General features: G+C 44.8%; 1 protein-coding gene across 2 annotated transcripts in view; it reads left to right on the plus strand.

Moving 5' to 3' along the window:
* Window positions 1–13,818, plus strand: part of LOC137436401 (insulin-like growth factor 1 receptor) — a 295,186-nt gene that overhangs the window by 205,227 nt on the left and 76,141 nt on the right. For both annotated transcript variants that reach the window (XM_068130150.2, XM_068130151.2), the window contains exons 11-12: window positions 276–474; window positions 7,334–7,647. In XM_068130150.2, the coding sequence (XP_067986251.2) occupies window positions 276–474; window positions 7,334–7,647 (513 nt within the window). The remainder of the gene's footprint in view (window positions 1–275; window positions 475–7,333; window positions 7,648–13,818) is intronic.

Below are 13,818 nucleotides of genomic sequence, written 5' to 3' on the forward strand. Positions count from 1 at the left end.
AATTGATATATGTGGGAAAATTACATTCCCAGACCGGGAATCGAACCCACGTCCTCTGGAAACCCGTACCAATGCTCTCGGAACACTCTAGGAGGACTGGTACGGTTTTCCAGAGGACGTGGGTTCGATTCCTGGTCTGGGCATGTCATTTTCCCACATATATCACTTTATCACTTTGGTTGACTTGTTCATGCGCATGTCAAGTCGGTGCCATCGAAGGTAGAAACTAAACATGGATAAACATTATTTTTCCTCTCCACCTTTATTCACACCAGGTATCAAGCTACCGACGAGAGATCCCTCGTCCACTGCCATTGATGATAAATACCAAAATGAAACGGAAGTCGATGGCTCTGCGAGTGGAGATAGCTGCGTGGACTCCAATCACAATGGGAAGAACAAGAAAGATAAGGAGCAAACTGCGTTCCAATCGATATTTGAAAATTTCCTTCATAACCAAGTGTTTGTGCCCAGGTGTGTTTGAAAATACTCATTCTAAACGACAATTCTTTTCCTTGATCTTTAAAATATTTTTGATCCAAAAGAAACCGACAGGAATTTTGGACTGGCCTTCATGATTTGTCCTGATTTCCTGATTATTATGGTTTATGGATGCTGCTGAGAGATTTTATTTATTTATTTATTTTAATACATGGCTTCGGCTCATAATAGAGCACACACACACACACAGGCATACTGACGAGACAAACACCCAACAAAGCCACTGAGCTTGGGGGAAGTGCCATCACTAATGTCACTTCCCGAAATTCCTGGGATTTTAGCATCTTAGATGTGAACATGTGAACAGAGTGATTGGTGTGGCATCCTGTTTTATGGATTGTATCTTGTATCATGCGTTTTACAACCCTCTTCCTAATGATTGTAAATTATTACGTCCAACACCGAAGGGGGACGGAGGTTATATGTTCCGCCTGTCTGTCAGTTTGTCTGTATGTGAGCAGGATATCTCAAAAAGCTATGGATATATTTGGACGAAACCTGGTGGACAGGTTGGGTGTGTGACGAGGATGAATTGATTCGATTTTGGTGAAGATCCGGATCTGGATACAATAATATTTAAAGTGATTCCTTACAATTGAGAGAAAGGGCAAAATACTAGATATAGCACATTATCTCAAAAAGTTGTGAACGGATTCGGACGAAAGTTGGTGGATGAATTGAATAGGTGACAACTGACAAGAACAAGCCGATTAGATTTTGGGTCAGCTCCGGTTGCAGATCCGGCCTATCAGTGGGATACAACACATAAACTGTCCAGCATGGCGGAGGTATGCACTCCACAGAGTGCCAGTCTAGTTCCTGTCTGACTTACATGAGTGGTGAAATGACAGCAACTGTGAATTATTGTCGAGTTACTCATGAAGAAGCATAATCGGTTAATAAATGAAATCAGTCAGTTTACAACAGCGCACTTCACCCTTGAGAAGTTTCAGTCTTCCCGGGATCAACTACACTCAAACACTCCCTAATTAGATCAAATTGAAAACTTATGTTCATCATCCGACCCCCAACCCACCCCTACTCCCTCCCATCATCACTGGTCGGTTTGTGCTTGCTGCTTCAGTTATGAAATAGCTGCAATGAAATAATTTTTTAAGTCACAATAATTTTCCTTCAACCACCGAAGACCCGTGTCTGCGTGCTGCCGTAACGCATCATGAGCGAAGCTTCCCGCTGCCAAACAACAGAGGTAAAAGGAAACGCTGACAATGTCAGCCACTAAATAAAATATTCAAGAGCGACGGAAATTGGTTCAAACTGAGAGTGAAAAAAAAGAAACGAGTCCAAGTCATTAATATTTCATAAATATTACTACGTGTGCATTTTTTGTAGATATCCACACAATTGTCGAGGCGACTTCAGTCATCACGTGGCCTGTAGGTAGGGGCACACTCACGGTAGTTATTGATTTTCCTCTTGGATATTGTTGAACATTATGTGCGTTGGCCAAACCTTGATTATCAGAAAGACCAAACGTACTCTCGCTTTAAAATCCCAGGACATTTTGGACTTCAGAATGATGCAAAAATATCTGGGAAACTAGAACAGCACTCGGTTGAGCATGTACCTCCACCAAGTTGAACAGTTTGTTTTGTATCCACTGATAGGCCGGATCTAGATTCGGACCTGAACCAAAATTGAATCGGCTTGTTCTTGTCACCTAAGCAACTCATCCACCTAGTTTAAAAAATAATTCTAGTATCTAGATCCGGATCCAGATCTTCACCAACATCTAAATAATTCATCCTTGTCACACACCCAACCTGCCCCCCAAGTTTTGTACAAATCTATCCATAACCTTTTGAGATATTCTGCTCACAGGCAGACAGACAAACAGGGGTGAAAAAATAACCTCCATGCACCTTCTGTGGTGGAGGTAATTGGGCATAAACTGTGAAAGAATTTTTTTTTTTCATTGAAATTCATGCTAAACAAGGCTGAGAACCACTAAATATGAAGGGCTACAGAGAAAAAGAAGAAGAGGAAAAACTGGCAAAACCTTCACTTAGTCCTGAAACGAGGAAACCTCTTCACAGGAGACATGGGTAATGAACGTAGAGCAGCAACGAAGGCTGGAAAGGGTGGAAATGCGAATGGTTCGGTGGATGTGCGGAGTATCGTTGAGAGAGAGGAAGACAAATGATGAATTGCGAAAGATGATGGGAATAGAGCCTGTGATGGATGCTGTGAAGAGAAACAGGTCGAGATGGTTTGGTCATGTGTTGAGGAAGGATGAAAGTGACTGGTTGAGAAGAGTGATGGAAATGAATGTAGAAGGAAGTAGAGGACGGGGAAGACCGAGAAAGACTTGGCTAAAGATGGTGGAAGAAGAAATGCGGGCAAGGGGGTTAACAAGGAGAGATGCAGAAAATAGGGCAAAATGGAGAAGATTGTCATGGGGACCGCAAGGCTAACCCCCGCTCTAGCAGGAAAAATGGCCTTAAAATGCATGTTGTTGTTGTTGTCGAAGATTTATTTTTTTTTTGAAATTCAAATTCATGCTAAACAAGGCTGAGAACCACTAAATATGAAGGGCTACAGAGAAAAAGAAGAAGTGGAAAAACTGGCAAAACCTTCACTTAGTCCTGAAACGAGGAGACACCATCTCCATACTGGATAGCCATTGGCTCCCGAAGGGAGTCCTGGCAGGGTATTACAGTCACCCTCCCCTCTAGCAAAGCCAGTGTGGTTTAGTTTAGTCGCCAAAACCCGACCGTGCGGCAGGTAGCACTGGGTTATGTGTTACCGGTGGCAGTCCCAAAAAACTCACCTGACTTGAGGTTTGCAAGGCTTGCTGCATTAATTATGACCAATGACCATGATGTAAACGTGGAAGCAGCATCTTTGTCTCTAATATGATTTTGTGCGCTTCTCGCTTAGTGACGTGTTCAGTGATCGAGGCTAAGCACCTCACTGTGTAGGGTGAGGTTGAGGAGTCCAGATGAACTCAGAGTTTCTCTGGGTTTGCAGGATGAAATCTGAAATGCTGATGGGAGTAATGATAAGTTGTGGGGGGGGAGGGGGGGGGGCGGGGGGGTTGGGAGACGAGGCCCACAATGTAAACACACTCAAACGTAGCTTAAGATTGAAGGAATAGGTGAGATGGAGAGACGGACTTGAACATCTGGATGCACATCACCAGGTTGCGTTCGCAATCTTTTTGATTCATTTTTACGGGAATGGAAATTGCCATTGTTGAATGCTACAACTAACGTATTGAGCGACGATTCAGTTTGTCCTGCATCAATCATTGTGTGGACTATAAGAGAAATAAAAACTATTGATAAAATGCTGCTCTTAAGTCTGTATACATTGAATGAATGAATGAATGAATATGAATGATCGTTTTAAGGCCATTTTCCCCCCTAGAGCGGGGGTTGGCCTTGCGGGCCCCATGACCTCATAGTTCCCTGTTTGAGGCAATGTTTTTATGGCCGGATGCCCTTCCTGACGCCAACCCTTGGTCGCCTCTTACGATGCACAGGGATACGGTGTACCTATTCTGAATCGGGGTACTCACCGTGATCATTCATCCCAGCAAGCTGGTACTCAATTTGCCGACCTCGGAAGGATGACAGGCTGAGTCAACCCCTCTGGCGTTAATTCAGCGATCGACCGGGATTCGAACCCGGGATCCTAGGATCCCAAGCCGGCACCCTAACCGCGAAGCCAACGCCATTACCAGCCCAGGCTTTTTTGTATACATTGCTGAGCTTTAATTTATTACAACCTCTGCTGGCCCCTTCCAAAACAATGTTCCCAAATGGTCGTGTGCATTTTCTGTGAGGCCTTCCATGGCACGTTTGGTCGAGCAGGAAACACAATGGGAACCCTTTACTGTCATAGTTTGTAAACCTTCATAAAGCCTCCATTATGTATGATGACTGCTTGAAAGGCTCGAAGGCACGATCATTCACTCAGAGGCTGCCACGTGATACTTCTTGTTTAAAATCGTAAAATTCAATACAATTTATATGAAACACAAATCTCACTTCAATTGCTTGAATGATATTCGATTCTAGGCTCAATGTTTTGCATGAATGTGTGAGGGTTGGCAATCGGATAAGAGTGAAAAGAGGTTGACGAGACCCAACAAAGAGAGCATAATGAGAACCACTTACAGACTAAGGGCACGGGGTTGTTGCTGCAGGCCTGTCCTTGACATGTTTGTTCTCACATTCACAGCTTTGTTCTCTACTTTGATAATAAGTAAACACCTTATTATTTGCCACTTGTCACACATACCCGTTCCATTTTTGTTTTGTATACAAGGTCGAGGCTCGTGTAAGAGCTAACATTTATCACAAAAAGACAAACTGACGCGTAAAATCCTTAGTCCCAAACCCATCTCTCTCTGTTCCCACCTTTCCCAGTCGAACCCAACTGCTCCTGGACTCTGTGTCCTTCTCTCCTGACAAGGTGGAGGAGTTTTTGTCAAACCTCGACTCTGATTCTGCAACTGGACCAGACGGCATCAGCCCACGGGTCCTAAAATCCTGCTCTGCCGCTCTATCTCACCCTCTCTCTGTTCTTTTCACCCTATCTTTTGCTCAAGGTCATCTGCCAGCATCCTGGAAATCAGCTAACATTACCGCTTTACACAAAAAAGGTGCAAAAACAGATCCTTGCAACTACAGACCAATCAGCCTGCTCCCAATTATCAGCAAAGTCATGGAATCCATCATTGCTTCGGATATGAAATCTTTCCTCTTCTCCAATGGCTTGATCTCTGATCATCAATTTGGTTTCAGACCAGGTCACTCTACTCTGGACATGCTGCTTCTGCTGTCTCAACAATGGATGGAGGTCCTCAATGCCAAACAGGAAATCAGAGCTGTCTCCCTTGACATATCAAGGGCCTTTGATACGGTCTGGCACCCAGCTCTGCTCACCAAACTCTCCTCCTATGGTATCCATGGAAATCTCCATGCATGGCTTGCGGACTTCCTCTCTGGTCGTAGTCAACGTGTGGCCCTGAATGGATTTCTCTCATCTCCCCTTTCTGTTCAGGCTGGAGTTCCCCAAGGAAGTGTGCTGGGCCCTGTGCTTTTTCTGGTCTTTATCAATGATCTCTCTGACTCTCTGGAAAATCCTCTCTATCTCTTTGCTGATGACTCCACTCTCTGCCGCTCCATTCCTCTTCCCTCAGATCGGCAGTCTGCAGCCTCCTCACTCTCTGAAGACCTGGACAAAATCACAGACTGGTCAAACAAGTGGAACATGTCTTTCAATCCTGACAAATCTCACTCTCTTACTATGTCTCTCCGAAAAGATCGACTGGACAACCCTCCCATCTACTTTCTCAACAATCCTCTCCAAGAAGTTCTGTCACTCAAGCTTTTGGGTCTCACTATCTGCCATGATCTTTCTTGGGAAAACCACATTTCCAAGCTGGCCTCCAAAGCCAGTCGCCGACTGGGCATCCTCCGTCGTGCGAAGTCCTTCCTCGGCACACCTGAGCTCCTCACCACATACAAGGCTTTCATCCGCAGCTCAATGGAATACTGTTCTCCCCTATGGGCTGGTGCTCCTGCCTCACACCTGGCTCGGCTTCACGCTGTTGAATCCAAAGCTTTCAAAATCATTGGAATCTCCCGCGATGAAGCTATCTCTGAGGGCCTTTCACTCACTCACCGCAGGCAGGTAGGTGGCCTTTCTGTCTTCTACCGACTCCTCTCCGGCCTTGCTCCCCCAGCTCTCTCTGTGCTCTGTCCCCCAAATATTCCTACAGGTCGCACAAGATCTGCCAGCAACCCTCTGATGGTTAAACTGCCGAAATCTCGGCTCTCTGCTCACCTTCACTCTTTCATTCCTCTTTTCTCCCGCCTGTGGAACAAACTCCCACACTCCCTTCAATCCCTCTCCTCCCTCCAGGTCTTTAAAACAGCTGTTCACCACCATCTCTTATCTTCCCCCATCCATAACCTTGATCTTTTCTACCCCCACTAATTCACCCCAGATCCACCTTGTTTGAAATTCCAACTTCTTTCCTAGAAATCCTGGCAGTGTCCATATGTTTATACCTCTCCCACCCCCCCCCCCTTCACATGCCTCCCCCCCTTCACATGCCTCCCCCCCAAAGCCCTCTCCCTCCCACAGATCTCTCGATGTCTCCATGTCTCTCGGTCCCTGCTCTCAAATGTTGTGTTTGTGTCCTTCCTTCTCTCTCCCCATCTTGTCTACCGCTCCCGATGTTATTTCTTTTATGTGTCTGTTTGTCTTTCTGTGTGATTAATGTTCGCTCTTTCACGAGCCTCGATCTTGTATACAAAAAAAAAACAAAAAAAAAAAACATAAAACATATGATAAAGGGAGCGGGAGAACAATATGGAGAGCAGGAACATCGGGAGATCTATGGGAGGGAGAGGGCTTGGGGGAGGAGGCATGGGAAGGGGGGGAGGAAGGAGGCATGGGAAGGGGGGGGGGGAGAGGAGGCATGGGAAGGGGGGGGGGGGGGGAGGGTGGGAGAGGTAAAAAAAAATAAAACACATGGATACTGCTAGGACTTCCAGGAAAGAAGTTGGTATTTCAAAAAAGTGGATCTGGGGTGAATTAACGGGGGTAAAAAAGATCAAGGTTTTGGAAAGGGGAAGATAAGAGATGGTGGTGAACAGCTGTTTTGAAGACCTGGAGGGAGGAGTGGGATTGAAGAGAGTGAGGGAGTTTATTCCAGAGGCGGGAGAAAAGAGGAATGAAGGAGTGAAGTAATGACGGTGTGAGGCGACATCTTGAGTGCGGGGTTTCTGTGAACGCAGGTTTTGTTGTATTATGTTCACGGTCGATGCCGGTGCGTTTTGTGTGCTTGTCGCAGGCCTTCTCGTAGGCGACGTTCGCCATCGGATGTCACTTACAGCACGAAACCCCAAGGCAAGACGAGATCCGCTTCTCGCAGACGGTGGTCCAAGACGGAAAGCATGCCGACCTTCCGAGAGGAGGAGGAGGAGGAAGATTACGGTTCTGCCAAAAAGAATGAATTTCACGAGAAGACGGTGGAGAAAAACAATCGCTTGAACATCTCTGGTCTGCACCACTTCTCTCTCTACCGCATCGATGTGCACGCTTGCAACCACGAAGTGACGGCGTGCAGTACCGCCAACTACGTCTTTGCTCGGACCATGCCCAAGTGTAAGTTGCTGCGGGTGTGAGATACATTGAAATTTTGTGGTGTATCACTCCATTCCTTTTTGACTTGATCGTCATTCTTCTCATGTAGCGTAGCACAAAACCACAAGAATATGTTTTACGTCTGCCACTGAAGGTGGATGGAGGTTATGTTTTCATCCCTGTCTGTCTGTCTATTTGTGAAAAGTTATGGACGGATTTGGACGAAACTTGCTGGAGAGGTTGTGTGTGTGTGACAAGACCGAATCGATTCGATTTTGGTGAAGATCTGAATATGGATTTGGATATGAGAATTATTTAATTTACAAGTGCTTCTTCACCTTTGAGTGATGGGGCTAAAACCGACATATACACGATATCTCAAAAAGTTATGAACGGATTTGGACGATATTTAGTGGATAGGTTGGGTGTGTGACAAGGACGAATCTATTCGATTTTGGTGAAGATCTGAATATGGATTTGGATATGAGAATTATTTAATTTTTTAAGTGATTCTTCACCTTTGAGTGATAGGGCTAAAACCGACATATACACTATATCTCAAAACGTTATGAACGGATTTGGACGATATTTGGTGGATAGGTTGTGTGTGTGACAAGGACGAATCTATTCGATTTTGGTGAAGATCTGAACATGGATTTGGATATGAGAATTATTTAATTTTTTAAGTGATTCTTCACCTTTGAGTGATAGGGCTAAAACCGACATATACACTATATCTCAAAACGTTATGAACGGATTTTGACGATATTTGGTGGATAGGTTGTGTGTGTGACAAGGACGAATCTATTCGATTTTGGTGAAGATCTGAATATGGATTTGGATATGAGAATTTTTTTTTTTAAAGTGATTCTTCACCTTTGAGTGATGGGGCTAAAACCGACATATACACGATATCTCAAAATGTTATGAACGGATTTGGACCATATTTGGTGGATAGGTTGGGTGTGTGACAAGGACGAATCTATTCGATTTTGGTGAAGATCTGAATATGGATTCGGATACAAGAATTATTTAATTTTGTAAGTGGTTCTTCACCATTGAGTGATGGGGCTAAAACCGACATATACACGATATCTCAAAAAGTTATGAACGGATTTGGACGATATTTAGTGGATAGGTTGGGTGTGTGACAAGGACGAATCTATTCGATTTTGGTGAAGATCTGAACATGGATTTGGATATGAGAATTATTTAATTTTTTAAGTGATTCTTCACCTTTGAGTGATAGGGCTAAAACCGACATATACACTATATCTCAAAACGTTATGAACGGATTTTGACGATATTTGGTGGATAGGTTGTGTGTGTGACAAGGACGAATCTATTCGATTTTGGTGAAGATCTGAATATGGATTTGGATATGAGAATTTTTTTTTAAAAAGTGATTCTTCACCTTTCTTTGAGTGATGGGGCTAAAACCGACATATACACGATGTCTCAAAACGTTATGAACGGATTTGGACGATATTTGGTGGACAGGTTGGGTGTGTGACAAGGACGAATCTATTCGATTTTGGTGAAGATCTGAATGTGGATTTGGATATGAGAATTATTTAATTTATAAGTGCTTCTTCACCTTTGAGTGATGGGGCTAAAACCGACATATACACGATATCTCAAAAAGTTATGAACGGATTTGGACCATATTTGGTGGATAGGTTGGGTGTGTGACAAGGACGAATCTATTCGATTTTGGTGAAGATCTGAATATGGATTTGGATATGATAATTATTTAATTTATAAGTGCTTCACCATTGAGTGATGGGGCTAAAACCGACATATACACGATATCTCAAAAAGTTATGAACGGATTTGGACCATATTTGGTGGATAGGTTGGGTGTGTGATGAGGACGAATCAATTAGATTTTGGTGAAGATCTGAATATGGATTTGGATATGAGAATTATTTAAGTGATTCTTCACCATTGGGAGATGGGGCCAAACACGATACAAAGCAGGATATCTCAAAAAGTTTTGGACGGATTTGGACCATATTTGGTGGACAGTTTGGGTGTGTGACAAGGACGAATTTAGTCGATTTTGGTGAAGATCTAAATATGGATTTGGATGTGAGCATTATTTAATTTTAAGTGAAATGATGATTGGCGAAAGCCTTGTGTCGAAGATTGGCGAAAGCCTTGTGTCGAAGATTGGCCAAAGCCTTGGGGCAGGGATTGGTAAATAGAACGCTCCATGATTGGAAGAGGTGGAAACAGGATAGGGGGGGAGAGGAAGGAGAACCAGTGGTGGCTGTGAGTTTACCTCCATCTATCCTGCCCTGGTGTTGCCCTGGTGTTGCCCTGGTGTTGGGCTAGCGGCTAGGGTGCCAGCTTAGGATCCAAGGATCCTGGGTTCGAATCCCGGTCGATCGCTGAATTAACGCCAGGGGGGTTGACTCAGCCTGTCATCCTTCCGAGGTCGGCTATTTGAGTACCAGTTCACTGGTAATTCCCTGTTTGTCGTTAAAGGCGACAAAAAGGGTTGGCGTCAGGAAGGGCATCCGGCCGTAAAACATTGCTTCAAAAAGGGGACCAAAAAAAAACAACAACAACCACGGTCCCTGAAAAGGCCAACCCCCGCTTTGCGGGGAAATATGGCCTCTAAACGGTGGTTATCCTGCTTTTCCTCAAATCAAGATTCAGGGTCTATCAGTTATTCAACAATTTAGAACCCAACATCAAGCTCACCTCTGTCCTCAAACATCTCAAGTCTTTCTCCATCCTCCACAACCTTCTGGATCTTCACTCAGAATTTGAAAACATGGGAACTGATGCCACCTTGGCCAAAGCAGGTTCGAGGCTGGATAGAACTTTCCCAACTTTCTTGGTTGAGACGGACACATAATCCAGTAGACAGTGGATACATTGGCGGTAAGATGGGGACAGAACTGGATGGGTTGGGTAAACAAGATTTGGCGGGAAAGACAGAGTTTAGACATTCTACCTTATCTCAAGGAGAGTGCAGTACAACCATTTGAGTTGAGGGATAGGTTGGAGGGGAAGCACACACCACAGATAGACTTGACAGGTGTCACCATTACCTGGAGGTAGGAGGCTGGTTGGAGAGTTCACCTTGAGATTTGTAAGATGATGTTTCTGCCTCATCCCAGGGTTTATCAGGGTGATGGACACACGCTTGTTATGAGCTTTATGGAACGAATGAAAGCTACCTTCAGTCGGTTTAGCTTTTGAAGCCGAGAAAGCAATCTGCTTGATTGTAACCATCTCCCCCACAGGATTCACTGTACCAGAGTCGTTGGTGGATAGGATATCCACAAACAGGATGGGATAAACCGGTGCAGGAGAGAACTAGACTTTTGTGAAAGTATTCCCAAGTGTACTCGATATTGGGTAATATGGAGATGTTGCTCCAATCACTTTGTGAGAAGGTAGATTGAAATCCTTGCCAGTTGGCCTGTGCAAACAGGCATATCCTGCATCATTGAGGTTGCTCTCTTACAATAGCCTGATAGATACAGTCACATGAAAAAGTAAGTACACCCCATGTAAAGTTTTGACTTTTTCAACATATTTCAACATGTGGATGTGGATTTGTGGATTGTGGATTTGTGGATTTCAAAGTTTTTTTTTTTTTTTTTTTTTTTTTTGTATACAAGATCGAGGCTCGTGAAAGAGCTAACATTAATCACACAAAAAGACAAACCGACACACAAAACACAAAAAACAAGGGGAGCGGCAGACAAGATGGGGAGAGAGGGGGAAGGACACAAAAGAGAGGGGGAAGAGGGGGAAGGACACAAACACAACATTTGAGAGCAGGGACATCGGGAGGACTTGGGGGGAGGTGGGAGAGGAATAAAACATATGAACACTGCAAGGACTCTGGGGTGAATTACCGGGGGTAAAAAAGATCAAGGTTTTCGATGGGGGAAGATAAGAGATGGTGGTGAACAGCTGTTTTAAAGACCTGGAGGGAGGAGTGGGATTGAAGGGAGTGGGGGAGTTTGTTCCAGAGGCGGGAGAAAAAGGGAATGAAAGAGTGAAGGTGAGCAGAGAGCCTAGACTTTGGCAGTTTAACCATAAGAGGGTTGCAGGCAGATCTTGTGCGACCTGAAGGAATATTGGGGGGACAGAGCACAGAGAGAGCTGGGGGAGCAAGGCCGGAGAGGAGTCGGTAGAAGACAGAAAGACCACCAACCTGCCTGCGGTGAGTGAGTGAAAGGCCCTCGGTGTTGACTACATCGCAGGAGATTCCAATGATTCTGAAAGCTTTGGCCTCAACAGCGTGAAGCCGAGCAAGGTGTGAGGCAGGAGCACCAGCCCAGAGGGGCGAACAGTATTCCATTGAGCTGCGGATGAAAGCCTTGTATGTGGTGAGGAGCTCAGGTGTGCCAAGGAAGGACTTCGCACGACAGAGGATGCCCAGTCGGCGACTGGCTTTGGAGGCCAACTTGGAAATGTGGTTTTCCCAAGAAAGATCATGGCAGATAGTGAGACCCAAAAGCTTGAGCGACAGAACTTCTTGGAGAGGATTGTTGAGAAAGTAGATGGGAGGGTTGTCCAGTCGGTCCTTTCGGAGAGACATTGTAAGAGTGTGAGATTTGTCAGGATTGAAAGACATGTTCCACTTGTTTGACCAGTCTGTGATTTTGTCCAGGTCTGCAGAGAGTGAGGAGGCTGCAGACTGCCGATCTGAGGGATGAGGAATGGAGCGACAGAGAGTAGAGTCGTCAGCAAAGAGATAGAGAGGATTTTCAAGAGAGTCAGAGAGATCATTGATGAAGACCAGAAAAAGCACAGGGCCCAGAACACTACCTTGGGGAACTCCAGCCTGAACAGGAAGAGGAGATGAGAGAAACCCATTCAGGGCCACACGTTGACTACGACCAGAGAGGAAGTCCGCCAGCCATGCGTGGACATTTCCATGGATACCAAAGGAGGAGAGTTTGGTGAGCAGAGCAGGGTGCCAGACCGTATCGAAGGCACGTGAAATGTCAAGGGAGACAGCTCTAATTTCCTGTTTGGCGTTGAGGACCTCCATCCATTGTTGAGAAAGCAGAAGCAGCATGTCCAGAGTAGAGTGACCAGGTCTGAAACCAAATTGATGATCAGAGATCAAGCCATTGGAGAAGAGCAAAGATTTAATATCTGAAGCAATGATGGATTCCATGACTTTGCTGATAATTGGGAGAAGGCTGATTGGTCTGTAGTTGCTGGGATCTGTTTTTGCACCTTTTTTGTGCAAACCAGTGATGTTGGCTGATTTCCAAGCAGATGGCAGATGACCTTGAGCAAAAGAGAGGGTGAAGAGAACAGAAGAGAACAGAACAGAATATTTCAACAATATTGATAGATAAAGGTGATATAATATAACAAATATCATGAAACATTTACATTTTGTCGTCCATTGTATAATTTAAATAAACATGAATGCAAATTTCGCATGTGGAAAAAGGAAGTACACCCCTACATTTATCACTACTTCAAATACCTAAAATTAGAATCAGGTGCACCAGCTCAGGTGCAAATGATGAGAACATCGTTAGAGAGGATCTTGGAGGAACCTGCCTTATTTAAACCTCAGATATTTAGTTTGGTTTGCTCTTTGTTGTTGAAGTGTGCGGCGTCACCATGCCGAGATCAAAAGAGCTCTCCGAGGCCTTCAGAAAGAAGGTCATAGATGCCTACGAGTCTGGGAAGGGATTCAAAAAGATCTCCAAACAATTTGAAATCAATCATTCGACTGTCCAGAAGATCATCTACAAGTGGAGAAGATTCCAAACAACTGCCAACTTGTTCAGGCCAGGCCGCCCCAGCAAGTTCAGCCCGAGAGCAGACCGCACGATGCTGAAATAAGTCTCTGAGAACCCCAGAATGTCATCACAGGACCTACAGGTAGCTCTTGCCACTGTTGATGTCAAAGTGCACGAGTCTACCATTAGAAAGAGGCTGCACAAATTTGATCTACATGGGAGGTGTGCCCGGAGGAAACCTTTGCTGTCCAGAAAGAACATCAGGGCAAGACTAAAGTTTGCCAATGAACACCTCGGCAAAGACCAGCACTTCTGGAACAATGTGCTCTGGACAGATGAGTTAAAGGTCGAGCTATTTGGCCACAGTACCAGAAGACATGTTTGGCGAAAACCAAAGACAGCATTTGACCACAAGAACCCGATACCAACTCTAAAGCATGGTGGTGGAAATATTATG

The sequence above is a fragment of the Myxine glutinosa genome, chromosome 11 (genome assembly GCF_964187855.1).
Source record: "Myxine glutinosa chromosome 11, kmMyxGlut1.1, whole genome shotgun sequence".
NCBI classification, from domain to species: domain Eukaryota; kingdom Metazoa; phylum Chordata; class Myxini; order Myxiniformes; family Myxinidae; genus Myxine; species Myxine glutinosa.